The sequence below is a fragment of the Chinchilla lanigera genome, unplaced genomic scaffold, assembly GCF_000276665.1.
Source record: "Chinchilla lanigera isolate Chin_1 unplaced genomic scaffold, ChiLan1.0 scaffold00162, whole genome shotgun sequence".
NCBI classification, from domain to species: domain Eukaryota; kingdom Metazoa; phylum Chordata; class Mammalia; order Rodentia; family Chinchillidae; genus Chinchilla; species Chinchilla lanigera.
In genome coordinates this window covers 1,281,561-1,298,928 of record NW_004955563.1, presented here as the reverse complement: position 1 = coordinate 1,298,928, position 17,368 = coordinate 1,281,561, and the positions used below count along the sequence as shown (strand labels likewise).

The 17,368-nt window shown below is 48.7% G+C and overlaps 1 protein-coding gene across 1 annotated transcript in view; it reads right to left on the bottom strand.

Moving 5' to 3' along the window:
• Elavl1 (ELAV like RNA binding protein 1) overlaps positions 1-15,505 on the bottom strand; it is a gene marked incomplete at its 5' end in the record, with an annotated part of 31,860 nt that extends 16,355 nt beyond the window's left edge. The window contains 2 exon segments of the mRNA XM_005413137.2: positions 5,371-5,560; positions 15,376-15,505. Of these exon segments, the coding sequence (XP_005413194.1) occupies positions 5,371-5,542 (172 nt within the window).
• Between the last annotated feature and the right edge of the window lie 1,863 nt (positions 15,506-17,368).

Sequence of the window (17,368 nt, the reverse complement as noted above, 5' to 3'; positions counted from 1 at the left end):
GCAGACTTGGCCTGTGCCCTTGGCTTCCCTAGACAAGGGCTGAGACTGGAGAGATGATGTCACAGCGTTCGGTCCTGCCCTGCCAGACTTTAATCCCTCAGTGTTCTCACACCTGGGAGGTTCTGGGGTGAATGCTATGGGTAGTACTGTGACTCCTTTCTTTCTTTTTTTTTCTTTTTAAGACAGGGTCTCACTATGTGTGTAGCCCAGGCTGGCCTCAAACTCATGGTGATCTTCCTGCCTCAGCCTTCCGAGTGCTGGGATTACAGGCATGTGCCACAGTTACCTGGCCTGTGACTCCTTTCTTTAAAGATCTATGGGGGCCCCTAGGAAAGACTTCACTAACAGACACACAGGGTCTTGGGGTGGTACAGGGAGTGAACTCACCAGGCAAAAGGTAAGAAACAGTACAGGCTCAAAAAAAAAGAAAATGGGGAAAGGGCAGGAAGAGTATTTTATGAAAGAACTACAAGCAGCCTGGATGAAAACAATGATGAACTTCACCAGCAATGTGAATCAGCACCATGATCCAATGTCATTTGTTGAGTCTCTGGCTGGCAATGAGGAGAAATCCTGATGGCAAGACTGGGTAGAAGGGAGGGCGAGGTGGCAACAGGGACCAAGAGTTCTTAGAAGGACACTCTCCCATCTGCTACTTCACTTCTGGAAGACCTTCTATGGAAACAGCCAATAAGAAAAGATTTCCAGGATATTTACCTGGGGGGGGTGCTTATAAATACGGAAATGTGGAAAACTGGATACAATGCAATGTGCAATGTTCAGTGACCAAAAAAAATGCCCAGATACAGAAGAAAAGTTAGTTTATTGTACAGTTTGTGGGATGCCTGTCTGTTTCTATAACAGCAAGACAGAAAAGGCATGCAAGGACATGTACCCAAAAGCAAACCATGGTGGGATGATAGGTACCTTAAGCTTCTCTTCCTGTTTGTCTCATGCTTAACTATTTTCTGAAAGGAACAAAGATGACTCACGTCAAGGAAAAACCGTGGCCAGGCCAGCGAAGTGTGGCGGGCATTCCTGCAGGGGAAGCGTGTGGACAGATCCTAAGAGCAGGAGCACGGCTATCTGAGAAATGACAAGCAGCACAACCCACCGCTGAGAGAAAGGTGGGATGGGGTCCAGGAGTCCCAGGAGCTGCAGGCAGGGGTCAGGGCTTTTCCTAGCCACAGGTGTGTGGCAACAAGACAGACGCTGACCTAATGCGCTAAAGCTGGGAACCCAGTGGATGGGGGACAGGCATGAGGATGGAGGGGTGTCTCCTGCCTCTGGGGTCATAAGGGCTACTGCAGAGACCAGATACCAGGGAAAGAGCAGACAGGGGTGTGCAGGAAGGCACCAGGCGGCATTGTTGGACGCTGTGGTGGCACCCCGCAGGTAGTATCTGTGGAGGGAACAGTCAGCAAGTGCCACAGCCCTGACAGGAGACCAACATCTGGCTTATTCTCAGTCCTCAGGCCTGCACACCGTACAACCCTTTCATTCCAGCCACAACCACGTCCCTTCCTATCCTCCTCCAAGTGCCCAGTCTGTGGCTGGCCTCTGATAAATATTTGCTGAATGAACACAAGTGCTGATCTATACTCTCCCCGGTTCCATTCATACACTCATTCATTCATTCAGTACAGTAGCCACATCTAGGGCTACCAAAGTTAATAATGCTTCCGCGAACTAAGCTGATGTACTAGACGAGAAAATTCCAACCTCAGTAAGATATGAAACCTCTGGTAGGTTTCCTGGTTGCTATGGGAACCCAAAGGCAAGGATGGGATGCTGACTGGGTGGGGCCAGTGAGGCCTCTGCAAGCAATGCCATCAAACACAGACCAGGGGTGGGGAGGTAGGTAGGTAGGTAGGTAGGTAGGTAGGTGTGTGTGTGTGTGTCCGTCCCTCTCTCTCTCTCACAGGAAGGAGGGGCACGGTCAGGTCATGGGCCTCTGTGGAAGAGGCCCCTTTGCTACAGGATGAACATTTGGAGGGAGGATGGGCACAAGAGTAGTACATGAAAAGTTGACAGTGACCTGGGCTGGGCTGGTCCCTAGGGAAAGGCAGCAAAGGGGCAGCCTATAGAAAAATCCAGGAGGAATGTTGTATGTCTGTTAATGTTTCCCCCCTTTTATCTTTAAAATAAAAAAAAAAAAGAAAAAGAAAAAGAAAAAGAAAAATCCAGGAGGGCTGGTGCCTGGACATGTAGGACGGTGATAGCAGACCTTTGAGAGATTCCAGGAACACAAACAGCCAGCTGTGACATGCATGCCATAGGTTTGCCACCACTGACCTAGGAGGTCAAAAAACACTCTTTGGTTTCTGACCAAGCCATCATGTGGACAGTGGTGCCATCCGTAAAGTCAGAGTCATGGGACATGAATGGCTGGCTTGCAAACAAGACCAGTTTAGGGTACAAGAATCTATGATGGGCTGGGGATTTAGCTCAGCAGCAAAAGCGCCTACCTGGCAAGTGCAAGGTTGTGAGTTCGATTCCTGGTACCAGAAGAGAAACAGAAAAAAAAAAACAAAAAACCAAAGAATGTATGATGATGAGGGGTCTGGGGTCCTGAGCACTTTCTGGTCAAGCGGGGAGACACACTGAGGTTACCCAGAGCTGTGGAGTGAACCCACTCAGTCCGCATCTGCTGTGGAAGAGCAAGGCTACAGAATAACGCCGAGGACTCATTTTTAGGTTGGGAAAAGGAGAGATGCAAAAGAGACACAGCCCAGACTCCATGGCCTCGGTCAATGGAAGAGGACGCTTGCGGAAGTGGGTGCATGGGAGGACAACGTGCAGCCCTAACTCAGGGCAGTCTGCCTCCTATGGGACACGCAGCCATGTCTGCAACAAGATTTAGTTTTCACAACTCAGAAGGTGCTACCAGCCTCAAGTGGGGGGAGGCCAGGGATGCTAACACCCCACAGTGCACGGCCTGGCTCCAGACAGAATTAGGTGCAGCTGAGGGGCAGTAGTGCTGACAAGATCTGCACTGGGAGAAACCCTGGGTGAAGGTCCAGGAGCTGGGAAATGACTCAAATGCTGACAGGCCAACCCTGCAGGGACCGAGGGCAAGTGGGTGCTGGGACAGCTGAACAGTGCTAGAGGGCCAGGAAGAGGGCATCTAGGGCAGGGCTGAGGTGGCCGTTCATTGCACTGTGAAGTAAGAGGTGGTCATCAGGTGAGGCAGAGGGGGCGGTCGGAGGCAGGAGGAGGGATGACACTGCAGTGGTGATGTGGTGGGCAGAGACACCTGCTGGGAGAGCTGAGTAGGCTGGGACTGGAAGAGGCACCATTTGGGTCTGGCTGAGTGAAAGAGACTTGCTGGGGTGGGTGATTCGAGCTCCAGCCTGGAGAAAGCCAGTTTTCAAAGTGGTATCACAGTACGGCAGGCAGGCAGTAAGTCCACAGCCTCTAGACAGCCCGCAAAGCTGCTGCATGCGGATGGCAGCAGAAGAAAAGTTAGGGTTCCAAGAGTAATTGAGAAGCTCCATTCATTGCTGTTTTATTTTGGTTTTTTTTAAAGACAGGGTCTTGCTGTGTAGTTCAGGCTGGCCTTCAACCCCTGGCCTCTCCTACCTCAGCCTCTCAAGTGCTGGGATTATGGGAGCACGCAACCATTGCACGTAAAGGACTACTGGCAAGACACTGAGCTGAGCCATTAGCCCCTGCTTGCACAACTCCTAGCATGTGGACTGCTGCCTGAAGAGAAGATAGCCCTTACCTCAGAAATGAACGAATTTCAGACCACAGGTCTGCTACCTTCCTGAGCTCTCATGACCAGTTCTCCCAAGATGGACCTCACCAAACCTCAGTGTTTCTGAGCACACCATAGGTGAGCCAAGCAGCCAAGTGATGAGCATCAGACTCTGGCGCTAGGGAGGCTCTGAGGGTTGCAGTCCCTCCCTCCCGCAAGAACTTAAGTGGGGAAGGCAGGACTTGCCAGAGGTGCCCAAATTTTAAACCACTCCTGGCCAGGCCTCTCTTATTCAGGATGGAATAGTAACACTGGAACCTTCTAACACCATTCCAGTTTGGATATCATCTGAAGTCCTTCTCTAGGAGGTGTTTATTAAATCACACTCTCAGAGTTGCAGGGGAGATGGTGTCTGGGTTCAGTGCCCCATGTGACGGGCTATTTCTTTAGACAGCTGTCAGACAGGGATGACGGGGTTGTCCAGGGGTCAAGCATCCTCAGGTTACTGGGAAAGGCTGAAGGCTGACGAAGCGTACCAAGGGGCACACGGGGTTCATGTATTACTCTCTGTTCGTGTACACTTGAAATTTTCCACAACAAAAAATGTGTTGTTAAAAAATTTTTAAATTAGTTTCCAAGATGGGGACTCAGGGTCCCGAGACAGGTGGCAGCCAGAGTGCTCCGAGAGGACTATTTGTTCCTCAGCCTGCCGAAGGGGACCGAGGGGGAGGAGCAGGGACAGGGAGCCTCTCAGGAAGGAAAAGACAGGAAAGCAGCAGGGCTGTGTAGCACCTGGCCTCCCGTCTGTTCCAGAGCCCTGAAGCTGTGCCTCAGAATGGGGACCTTCATGTCACTGGGCATGGACCAGAACCAGGCCGCTGCAAGCACCTGCAAGATAGCGCCATCAGACACAGGCGCTACCACCCCGCTCCATACACGGGGACACAGATGCCCAGCAGTCACATCATGGGGAAGCAGAAGAGCAGAGCTTCAGCTGCCCTGCTCCCACCCCCCAAAGTTTAAGCTCCATGGGTGCAGTGTTCAGACTGCTAACAGACTGGTCAAAAGTGACACAGGCCTGCCCACGTGGCCCTGCTGTGGGCTGGACTGTGAGTGGGGGTCTGTGTAGATCGTGACAGGACTACCAGTCCTAGCCTAGGCAGTGGGCTCAGCAGCGTCTCTTTGCTATGCGGGCCTTGGTCAGCCTGTGTACACCGAGCTGGGCCAGGCTATTATTATTTGGCTGCTTCCAGCTTTCACAGCAGCCTGGGTTTCTGCTGGCTCCTCATTTCCCTCCACGTCCCTATTTTTGAGACAGGGTCTTGATATGTAATTCAGGCTAGCCTATGTAGCCCAGACTGGCAACAATCCTCCTGCCTCAGCCTCTTCTGTGCTGGGTTTACAGGCGTGCACCACCACGCCCAGCTTCTACACTTTACTTTGTATTTGCACTCTGTTTTATAAAGAACTTCTCTTCTTTGGGAACTTCTGTCTAAACTCATACTAGGACAGTGGAAAACCAGAGTGAGAGAAAAAAAAGAAACATCACAGCCAGTGCTGAGGCTATGGCTATTCTACACTGAGGAATGAGACAGTTACAGGCAGGGAAAACGGTGCCTAAGAGGACAGCACCGGTACCCTCCTTCGCAGACACCTCTCAGGCTCTTTACCTGCTACTTTATCCCGGATAAGCTTTGCTGACTCAACTTCACCAATGCTGCTGAACAGACTTCGTAGCTCGTCCTGGGTCATGTTCTGAGGGAGGTAGTTGACAATTAGATTCGTTCTCCCAATGTCATCCCTGCAGTCTTCAGCCATGTGGTCTTCATAACCATTAGACATTGTATTTTTTTTTTTAATCTGCAAGGGAAAAAAAGATCAAGTAAATCCAATTGTTCATGCCGTGCTATATGAAGGCAAAAGTAACGACTACATTTGCACTTTCTTCTCACCACAGTCAGGACAGAGACAGCTGCAAAACAACCTGCCCTCAGACCTTCCCAGCAGCCTTATTCCTAATCACCAAGGTCTGGAAACCACCAAGGCATCCTTCAACGGGGGAAATGACAAGTAAGCTCCATTCATTACATGGCACACTCATAAAATGCAGTATTACTCAGTGCTCAAAAGAAATGAGCTCTTAAAAGCCAGAGAAAGACGAGGAACTTTATTTTTTATTTTGTGAACTATAAATAGAACCCAGGGCCTTATCCACACTACAGCAAGTGATCCAATACTGAGCCACTCCTCCAGCCTGACACAGAACATTTGAAAAGGCTACATACTGTGTGATTCCTACCACAGTATACGACCTTCTGGAAAAAGGCAAAACTTCAGACACAGCAGGAACACTAATGGGTGCGCTGGATGGAGGGGGGATGCATAGGAAGAGCACAGAGGGATTTTTAGGGCAGTCTGAGTTTTCTGGGTGATACTTTAATGGTAGATGCAGGACATGAGACATCTGTTAAATCAGATAGAATGAACAATGTAAGGAGTGACCCCCTACATGACTTGGTTAATAACAACGTATCAGAAGCTGGAGATTTAGCTCAGCCGCAGGGCGCCTGCCTGGCAAGCACGAGGTCGTGAGTTCGATTCCTGGTACCGAGAAAAAAAAAATCCAAAAAAAAAAAAAAAGCAATGTATCAATATTCTCATCAATTATAACAGATGATCACATCAAAGCACAATGTGAATAATAGCAGACATGCTGCACTGGGGGAGGGGTACATGGGAACTCACTAGTTTCTATGTAATGTTTCTGCCAGCCCAAAACTACTCGAAACTGAGATTAGTGGTACATGCCTATAATTGCAGCACTCTGGGAGGCTGAGGCAGGAAAAATGCAAGTCTGAGCCCAACCCTGGTAACTCAATGACTTGTAAGACACCATCTCAAAACTTAAAAAAAGAAAGAAAGAAAGATAGGCAGGCAGGCAGGCAGGTAGACAGAAAGAAAAAAAAATTTAAAAGGTCTTGGCATATAGCTTACTGTGAAGGCCCTGGGTTCAGTCCTCTTTATGGTAAAAACAAAATTTAAAAATTAAAAGAAAAAATTGCTTCAGAAAATACTAACACAAAACAGAACCGCTCAAAGCTCAACTATGCCCATGCAGAGGGCTTACAGGAGCCTCCACACAACTCCAGCACCGTAAGCCCAGCTGCTGTGAGAAAGCATCCGAGCTGTCTCTCAGCACTCCGAAGATTTCTGGCTGTCTTCACCCCACATGCACCCCACATGCTGACTCCAGCTGCATGTCGCGGCCCACGATGTGAGTCTCAGCACCCCAACCACACACACCCTGTCTGTCACTGAGCAAGCAGGCAGCGGTTCCTTGTGCCCTTTGTCCCCAAAGACTGATGGAACTGCAAAGAGGTCAGAATCTATACTAGTCAGAGGACCTTAGTCTTCCGTGCCTGTGGGCTTTGGAACTCTTTCACTGCCTACCACAGTCTTCACATTCAGTAAGAAATTAGAAGCTGGGATGGCTTTGGAAGAAAGAGTGTCTGGATTGAGGCAGCCACGAGAGCCGAGATGGCTCTTTTGGAAGCACAACCCATACTGAATCTGCTTGGGAGTTCTGCTATGCAGTGCCCAACCTAAGCAGTCACCATCACCGATACGAAATACACAAGCATCAGCCCATGGGTGCCCCACTCGCCTGGAGGTCTCAGAGCAGCTCACCTCTCTCTCCAGCTGCTTGGTGCGCAGCTTGGCACTGTGTGAGCCGTGTCCACAGTCATGAACTTTAGGCCTTGTTTAGAAACACCTTTGCCAGCAGTTACATGCCTCCATGCCTCCTGCATGGAGATTTCCCACAGACCTTTGAATCAATGCTGAGAGAGGAATGAGGCTGGGTTTCTCTTTTCTCAGTGGAAAATGTTCAGCCTTCCCTGGCCTACTCTCAGGCAAACATGCAAATTAGCACAGTTTCCCAGCATTTCTGTTACTTTTTTGAAGGTATCTGTGCTCCCTACTTTTCAAAATATAGATTAGCATCAAAAAAGATTGGAAAGTAAGACTTCATTACATCAAACATAACGTACGGCAAAAAGCATCATAAATAATAAGCAGCAAGAGACTGGAGGGAAATATTTACTGTGTAAATATCAGTGCTTCTCAAGCTGGGCAATTCTGCCTTCCCAGGGACACTGGGCAATATCTATACTGTTAACTGAATATTCTGCTAAGTACAGAGGGGGCCCACAACCAAGAACTATCCAGCCTAAAATGTCTATACTGCTGAAGTTGAGAGAACACATAATACAGACACTTACAGATTAGTAAAAAACAAAAACAAAATAAAAACCAAAAGAAAGTAACGTATCACCAATAGAGAAGTAGATAAAGGATATGAACTATGACTTATAGGTGCTAACAATTTAATAATAAACACATGAAAAAAGCGCAACCTCATAAACAATAAAGAAAATGGGAAATCAAAGGAGATGCAATTTCCTGCCAATCAGATGGGATAAAATCAGAGATGGATTAAAATTCAGTGTAAATAAAGATGAGGGGGGAACAGGCTCATATGAGACTGTCCACAAGAGCATGAGATGGTGTCACCTTTTTGGAGGAGGATCATGCAGTGCCTACCAACATTTGTAACGTGAACACCATCCTGTGCCTGGGAATGGCTGAGCACCTGCTCTACAGAAATAACCCTGTGTGAAGGTTAATATATGGAAGGAATACTGTCCTACGGTCTGTAAAAGTACAAAGCTGGACGTGATCCAACAGGGGACAGCCAAATATCAACTCTGAATAGAAAGCATTAAAGTTTAATAAAGAAAAACTATGCAACTAATAAACTGTGGTCGTAAGATTTAAAAATAATCATTAGCTCAAATACAAATAAAAACATTTGCTGAATCCCATTCCAAAGCTCACAAACTACCTCAGAAAAATTAAAATGCATTCTGAAGTGTGCTCAACAATGATTCTCACATTTCTCTTTTTCCTGCCTCTGTCTTTTTCTCTCTCTCCATCTTTTATTTCTAAGAGTTAGGTACTTGCTTTTCCACTTTTTCCCTCAGCCTGCCTTCATGGATGATGAATTGGACACTAATTACCCAACTGTAATTACCCTCTATGCCTGGTAAAAAAAGTGGACCTTCTGAAACAGTAGTCTGTAGGCCATAGCCTGTGGGACAAACGTGGCCCACTGCCTGTTCTTACAAATAAAGTTTTATTGGATCATAGTCACTTTCATTGCTTATGTACTCTGTCTGTGGGTGGTTTTCCTGCTACAATGAGTGCTTAGGAGTAACAATGGTATGGCCCACAGAGCTGAAATATTTCCCAGTGGGCTCTTGACAGAAAAAAAATTTGCTTACCTCTGTTCTAAAATGAAAAAATACAACAACATTTCCAGGAGAAAATCTGTGATACTGGGCTAGGCAAAGATTTCTTAGTTATAACACCAAAAGTACATTCCCTTTTAAAAAAAAAACCTGCTAAACTGGCTATCATAAAAATTTATTCAGTGAAAGACACTGCTAGGTGAACTGACATCCACAAACAAGAGAAAGTATTTGCCAAAAAAAGGCACCTTCTTTTTAGCTCTCAAAACAATAAGAAAACAACCCAACTGCAAAAACAGTGAATAATCTGGATGCTGCACCAAAGAAGTCTGGATGGCAAATAAGCACATGAAAAGCTGTTCTGGGTGTGTAGCTGGGTGTGGTGGTGCACACCTATAATCCCAGCACTGGGGAGGCTAAGGCAGGAAGATCGCTGCAAGTTCAAGGCCAGCCTGGGCTACATAGTGAGTTCAGGCCACCTGGATTACTTACCTAGACCCTGTCTTTAAAAAATAAAATAAAATAACATAGAACAATTTTTAAAAAATGCTCAACACCATTCATCATTAGGGAAATGCAAATAACAGCCACACGGAGAAATCACTACACACCTATTAAAATGGCTAAAACAACAACCATGTCAAGTGCTGGAGAGAATGGGGACAAACAAAACCTTTTGCCCTCCTGGTGGGAATGCAAACATGTTACAGCCACTTTGGAAAAAACAACTTGGTAGTTAAACACACACTTAGCCCATGACCCAATCATTCAACTCCTACCACTGATCAAGAGAAATAAAAACCTACTTTCATATAAAGACCTACACACAAATGCTTGTGGCAGCTTTATTCATCTGTACAATGCAATGTCCTTTAAGCCCTTCAAAGGTGAGAGCCCCGAGGACTGAGAGAGGCTACGTCAGTGTCAGCTGAGGGTCCTCATGGGAAAACTATGGCATCCTGGATCAGGGAGACTAGTCAGCAGGGAAAAGGTGCTGTCCATCCATGGTACTCATCTGAATCTCAAACACACCTTGTTAAGTGAAAGAAAGAGACCCAGAAGGCTTCACACTGTGTGATTCTGTTTCTATGGCATTCTGGAAAGGACAGACTTACAGATGGCCCCCAACTTATAATGATATGACTTAATGACTCTTGGATGGTACAAAAGTGATACTCATTCTGCAGAAATGGTACTTTCAATTTTGGATTTTGAAATTTTCCTGGGCTAGTGATACATACGCCAATTCTCTCTTATGACACTGGGCAGTGGCAGGTCCTGGCAGTGGCAGGTCCTGGCCAGCCATGCCTTCGTGAGGGTAAAACACTGATCAGTAAGTCCCTGACTTATGAATGAGCTCCATTCCAGGAAAAGTCAAATTCGTTCCTAAGTCTGACAAAGTGAGTCTTATATAACACACCTGTGATGTTCACAACTCGAATGTTTGTAAGTTGGGGGGCTTACTGTACTCTAGAGTGCTGTGTGGCTAGGCTGCGGCATTTGGTACATAAGGTGCATTCGATGCATTTTGTAATGCATTTTAGACTCACTGTATTGTCAAATCACAGTGGGTTTCTCGGGCGCAGGCCCACTCTAAGTCAAGAGCATCCACATGCAAACGGTTCTGTGGCTACCTAACATGGTGAGTGATGTGAGGAAGTGACTACATAAGGGCAGCGAGAGGGAATACTTTTGTTTTCAGATGACAGAACTTTCCAGTATTTTGACAGTGGTGGTAGTCACACAAGTCTATGCATTTGTCAAAGCTCAGAAAACCTTACACCAAGGCTGAGCACGGTAGTGTGTACCTATAATCCCAGCTATTCCGCGGACAGAGGCAGGAGAATCACAAGTTTGAGCCCAGCCTGGGCAATTCGGCGAGAACCTGTCTCAAAATAAAAAACAAAAAGGATGAGGGAAAGGCCCTGAGTTCAGTCCCTAAGACTGCTAAATAAAGAAACCAACCAGCCAATCTTACACCAAAGAGTAAGTTTTCCCATATGCAAATGCAAAAATTAAGATTTAAAAAGGGAACATCTGTTTTGCCACCTCCTGACATGCAGTCAAAGCTAGGCAGTGCCCCTCAGGCCAAGTGTTTGGCAAAAAGGGGAATACCAACCCCCAAAGCAGTGTCACAGTGCTTGGCAACACTCCACCTGCCCCACCTGTACCCTTTCCAAACTGCACCCTCCAGCTTGGGCCCAACCAGCACCCGTGCCCAGCAGCTGCGACCACAATCGGGCCTTGCTTGTCACCACCTCAACATCAATGACTCCCAGGTCACTGCTGCCTCCTGCCTTCTCCAAGCCCATCTGCTCAGCCCCTCTTAGCGTCACCACCACTCAGGAGGGGAGGGCATGTATTTTGTGCACACACTCTTAGTAAGTGGCAGGACCTGGCCTTGAGCTGTCATTACAGAGCAGTCTCCCCAGCTCGGATAAAAGGCCACTGTGATGAGGTCCCCACTGGGTGTCCCCACCCTGGCCTCTTCCCAACATGCCACAGGCCCTCACCTTCAGGGCCTTTGCTTTGGCTGCTCCCTTCACAGGGTGTGTCCACCCTCTTCTCACCTCCCAGTTAGAGGGTCACCTTCCCCCAGGACAGCAGATTGCTTTAGTTCTCACCACCTCCACACCAGCAGTGGAAACCTTTACTGCTGCCCTAATCACACCGACTTGTGATGACTGGGGGTGGAGGTAACCGGGAATCCAACTCAGGACCTTGCGACTGCCAGGCAGGCACTGCGCCGCTGAGCTAAATCCCTGTCCCCATGATCTACTTTTCACCACTGTCAAAGGTGAGAGTCTTGAGGGCTGACACTACACTACAATCATCTAACGGTCCCCAGGCAAACAGTGTGTGTCATAGGGTGGGAGTCACTGACTGCTGTATGCCCTTGGAATAGTATGTCTGGAATATTTCTTTTACGTTAAAGCAGGGTAGTAGAAATTGTACTGACATTCTACTAACACATTCAGCACCCCACTTGCTTAGAATCATCACTAAGCACCTCCCCAAAGAACCAGATCCACCCAACTGCAGGGAGCAAAAAGGGAAACTTTAACTTTGTCAAAACAATTCCTGCTATTTTGGAAATGTTTCCATTTGGATGATCTAAGGGTTTTCAACTCCACTGCACTATTTCAAACCATCCTGGCTATACCTGGGTAACATTAGCAATGTTGCTCACACCTGTAGAACACCTACCCCTCACGCATGGGTGGGATATGTGTGTCTTTACACATGACATAAAAACACACACCAGTGGTGCATGCGGGACTGGCTTCCATGAGGCACATATGACAATCTGTCTCACTTCACAGTGATGGGTCAGGCTTTCTTGAGCCAGAATAAAACTAGAACAGTCAAATATATCTTCCGGCTCGACCTTGACACTTCACACATCATCTGACAGGGCTTGGACTCAATTATTTCTAAGGTCTTTTCCAGATGTAAAACTCTGCGCTTTAAGGGAAAAGTGTCAGGTCACCCAGGAATCGCGCTGGTGCCAGAAAACTCTGAAGGCATGGTCTGACCCAATTAAGATTGCCATTTTAGGCGGGGCTCAGCTGGACATGGGGCCACAGCTCCGTGCTGGCCCCTGTCCATAGCCAGGGAAGGCCACCTGGGTGAGACAGCTCTGGGTAAGTCGCAGCAGTTCCCTGTCAGCCAGCTGAGAAGCCCAAGCGCGAACTGGCCAGGCACAGCCAGCATGTGGTCCAGTCCAAGGGCTTTGTCCAAGGGACCTGATCAGCTCCAGAGCCCTGCTAAGAGCCTAAGCTCTTTCCAGTTGATAAAATCTCACAAAGAAATGAAAAGCAAAAAAAAAAAAGAAAAAAGAAATGCAAAGCAACACAGTGCAGCAGAAGATCCATGGGCTCTAGAATCTGACAACCTGAGCTCCATCACTAACCCTGCTGCTGACCAGCTGACCCACAGGAAGTTGCTCCCCTTCCCTGAACCTCCGTTTCCCTCTGTGGGGGCAGGACGCACAGTGTCTGACACCTGGTAAATGCTTACTCCTATTTCACTTGCAAAAACAAGTGAACGTGTGACCCCATTCTCCCTATCTCCAGAGGCAAACGCCTCATCTCCTCTCTTCCTGTCCTTGACCCCATCAAACCTCCTCCTCCCCAATTTACTTCATGTGGTAGCGCCTCCCCCATGCCTGTCACCCAACTCTCCGCCCCATTCCTCCCACGGATGGAGCACCAAGTCCCGCCAGCATCACATGTGAACCATGTATCTAACTCTCCCATCTCTGTCACTGTCCTGTCCCTTCCTGCCTAGACCAGCTCCTAACGGTATCTCTAAAGCTAACCTCCTCCCTTCTCTTCCTCTACCTCCTAGCTTCTGTCCACGGTAACAACAGCCCTGCTGCTGTGCTGCTTGCTCTACACCATCTATGACTCCTTGCTCTGACATAAAGATCTCTTTGATGAGTTGCTGGATCCAGTCACTTCTGATCTCCCTGCAAATCCTTCCTTCCCCTGGCACAGACGAGTGCCAACCACGTGCCAGGCATAGGGCAAGGCATGAGACACACAAAACAGAAGCGCAATCTCAGTCCTAACCCTCAAGAGGGGGTCACCTTGCAGTCCTACATTCACCTCTGGACTGATCCGTTGTCCTCTCTCCCCCAGCCCAGCAATTTGCCAGGGTTACCCCAACCGGTCCAGGAACTGTCTGTCACTGACCCCAGCTCATTTTTCTAGACTGACCTCCAAGATCCCCTTCCTGCCCCTCTGCCGGGCCAAACCAGTCCACTCAGGCCTGCACAGCCTCTCTCACGTGCATGGACCTTCCTGCCCCGAGGGCCCCCTCACCGCTCTACTCACAACAACCTGCTCAGACAAAAACAAAACCCCAGCATCAGATATTCATTTCTTTCAACGAGTTTCTAAAACTGGCCCTCTCACCCTTGTGTTCCTCCAACTCACACACTGAGGTCACTTTCCCCAATGCAGATTCTAACTTCTTGGAGAAGGCAATCTTCCTCTGCCCTGTGACAACAGAGTTATGTTTTGCTTCCAGACTGCCCTGAAGTGCCATGTGTGGTAGCACACACCTGTAATCCCAACACTCAGGAGGCTGAGGCGGAGGATCACTGTAAGTTCATGGTCAGCGTGCGCTACAGTGAGTTCAAGGTCAGTCTGGACTACATAGAGGCCCTGCCTCAAAAAGAAAAAACAAAACAAAACAAAACAAAACAAACCATCCTTACTCCATTAAAAAACAGACTACACTGAGGTTTGGTTTTGTTGTTTTTGAGACAAGGTCTTGTTACGTACTTCAAACTGGTCTTCACACAGTGATCCTCCTGCCTCAGCCTCCTAAGCACTAGGATCAGGCAGGTTTTTTTTGAATGTTGCCAGTTCATGCTGAGGTTCTGGATGGAGTGGGATGGTCGTCTCACTGAGCATACGAGCAGACACATAGACACATGGACGCGCCTGCCACCTTCCCCCTTCCTGCATGCCACCCTAGCCATGTGCTTTCTCGTCTCCAGCCACATACAAAACCTCGCCTCTCTAGCTTTCCTTGTTTCTCTCTGACCATTCATCTTCCGGTCACTCAAGCTCACGCAGAGCCAGCCTTGGCTGTCCTTTCTTGCTCACTTCCTACATCTAAGCATCTGTGTCTCAAGCGTTCCTTCTCCGTCCCTGCCACAGCAGCCCTGGTCACACGCACAGTTTCTGACCTGAAGGAATCCGATGTCTGTCTCCTGACTGGTTTCCTGGCCTTCAACCACATTCTGCTCTAGCTCTTCTTGCGCAAACCTGACTCCCTCACTCCTGAGTCCATCCTACAGCTAAGCCCTCTGCCACAGACCTGCAGGTCCCGCTACAACTCACTTCGTGAGCAAACTCCAATGAGGAGTCCCCACCTCCATGTCTTTGCCCCTGCAACTCCTGCATCCTCAAAAGCCCAACCCCTGGTGTCACTTGCTACTCTTCCTACCCCTGCCACCTCACCTCCTCCAGGAAGCACTGCAGGATCTCCTGAGCCCACCCAGGCTTGAGTGGCAGTTTCTTCTTTTCTGCTTCCACATCAGCCAGTGCGTAACCACAGCGGCCCTCAGCAGAGGGGCTGAAATCATCGACACACACCACATACACTATCGCCTCCCCAGAGCCTAGTGCGGAGCCCAGATCCCAGCGCAGAAGCAGGGAGAGAGCAATGGAGGGAAGCCAGACTCACTCCCCTCCTCCAGACTGGTTTCCTACAGGGCTTTCCCTGACCCACAGCCTCAGGTCGTCTCTCCCTTCACTGCTGCCACCTAGGGACGCCAGGCTAACACTGCACCTCCCGCGCCATTCAGCATTTAATTCGATTCAATAAATTGAATGGGATGGGAACACAAACCAGGGAACAGTTGATTCCAGTGGGGGTGGAAGAAGAGTGGCAGCTGGAGGAGGCACCAAGTGGTGAGTGAGCTCCAAGCTGGGCCTCTCGGCAGGAGGAGGAGATCTCCAGGTGGAAGAGAGCCCCGACTCTGTGCAGATGAGGTTAGAAAGGAAGGAAGGGTTAGAGTAGGAAAGAACTGGTGTCCCGACTTTTGAGCTCCCGACTTTATCTTTCAAGCCACTTAAATAGGTCAACAAAATTTGTTTTTTTTTTTTTTTCTGCCCAAAGACTTTTAATCAGGAGGGAAACAATTAGATCTGCATTACAAAAACCAACCCTTGCTGAAGTGTGGAAAGATGAGGGAGATGGGACGCTGTGGGAGAGAGGCAATGACCCAGCATCGGGAAGACCGCACAACCTCAAGTTTAACAGATCCCAACTGAAGTTCTGTCCCTCTGAGCCAGAGCTGCAGGAGAAACATTTCCGGCCACATCTGGAAATGTTCATCTATTTCGGCCTCTTCATGAACCTGAAGCTGTAGAATTTTAAAACAGACCCCAGCACATGTTTTTGTTGTTCTGGTTTTGGTTTTCTGAGATAGGTCTTGACATATAGTTCAGCCTGGCCTTGAACTCATGGTGATGCTCATGCCTCGGCCTTCTGAGTGCTGGGATTACAGGAGTGCGCTACCACAATCCACTCCAGCAGTTTGGCACACAGATATTCAATGGCAACTGAATGGGACTCCTGAAACACCACCCTTCAGGGTGTCCTCAGTGGTTCAAAGTAAAGGCTTTCAATCAGAGAGCCTGAGTTTAAAACCTGCCTTAAGTACTTTAGAACACAATGCCAAGTGACCCATCTAAGCCTCAGCTTCTCTATCTCTAAAATGGGTATTATAACAGCACCTACCTCAAGGGCTAAAGACCAATGTCTGTAAAGAAGTGTCAAGCACATGGCAGACTGTCAATAAATACTGGTGTTTCTTTATAACACTGTGTGTTCAGTGCCTACCATGTACAGCCCATGGTGGTTTCCCACGCCCTGAAATCTGCACAGTACTTTCCACTTTCCCATTTTACAGATAGAACAACTAAGGCTCAGCACAGCTGAGCTGGTCCAACGTCTTGGGAATCTACAAGGGTTTCAGACGGGAGGCTAAAAATACGTTCAGTGGAAGATCATTTTAGTTTGGTAGTAGTGGCTGTGCACCTGGAGAGTGAGAGAGAGAGAAAAACACAGAGGGAGAAGAAGGAAAGGAAGGGACCGACCCCAGGGGATATCTGGCAATGTTTGAAGATGTTTTTGATCATCATAACAGGGGTCGGGGCAGGGATGCTACTGGCATGGTAGAGCTGCCCAACTTCTTACAATGCACAGGGCAGCGCCCCCAACCAAGAATTATGTGACCCCCAACCCCAACTGTCACTAGTACCAGATTGAGAAACGCTTCTCCAGCTGGCACATCCTTCCCATCTCCCCCTTTTCTGGAGCACTGGCCAGAGAGATCCCACATAAACACTTTCGATAAGTGCTGGCGTGGAGCGGGGGCCCTGGGCTTCGTCGTTCCAGGGGCAGCCGGTTGCAAAAGTTCTCCACCTGCCCTGCACACGGTACCCAGCAGAGCCCCATTTTAATAAACCTAGCAGAAGACACCGGAAAAGGAAGACCGTTCGTCCCCCATTGTTCCGCTGCGTGCAGCTTGTGTTTGCAACATGCACACACATTTTACAAATCCAAACGTCCCACGCCCCACTAACAGCTTTGTTAGAGATGGCGACCAAAAATACGTGTTTTCTTCTTTTCTAGAACTCTCCTACGTACGGAAGGTTTCGCACGCTTCTGCAGGGACCTCGGATCGGCCGCGGCGCCCTGACAACGACCACAAAAGAATGCGAGGTTCCCCGGGGGAGCGAGCCGTGGGCCGTGACCTCCGAGCCACGGGCGCTCGCCCCACTCCCCCGCCCCGGCTCGCTCTTCCGCCCCCGGATCCCGGGCTCCCGAGGCGGCC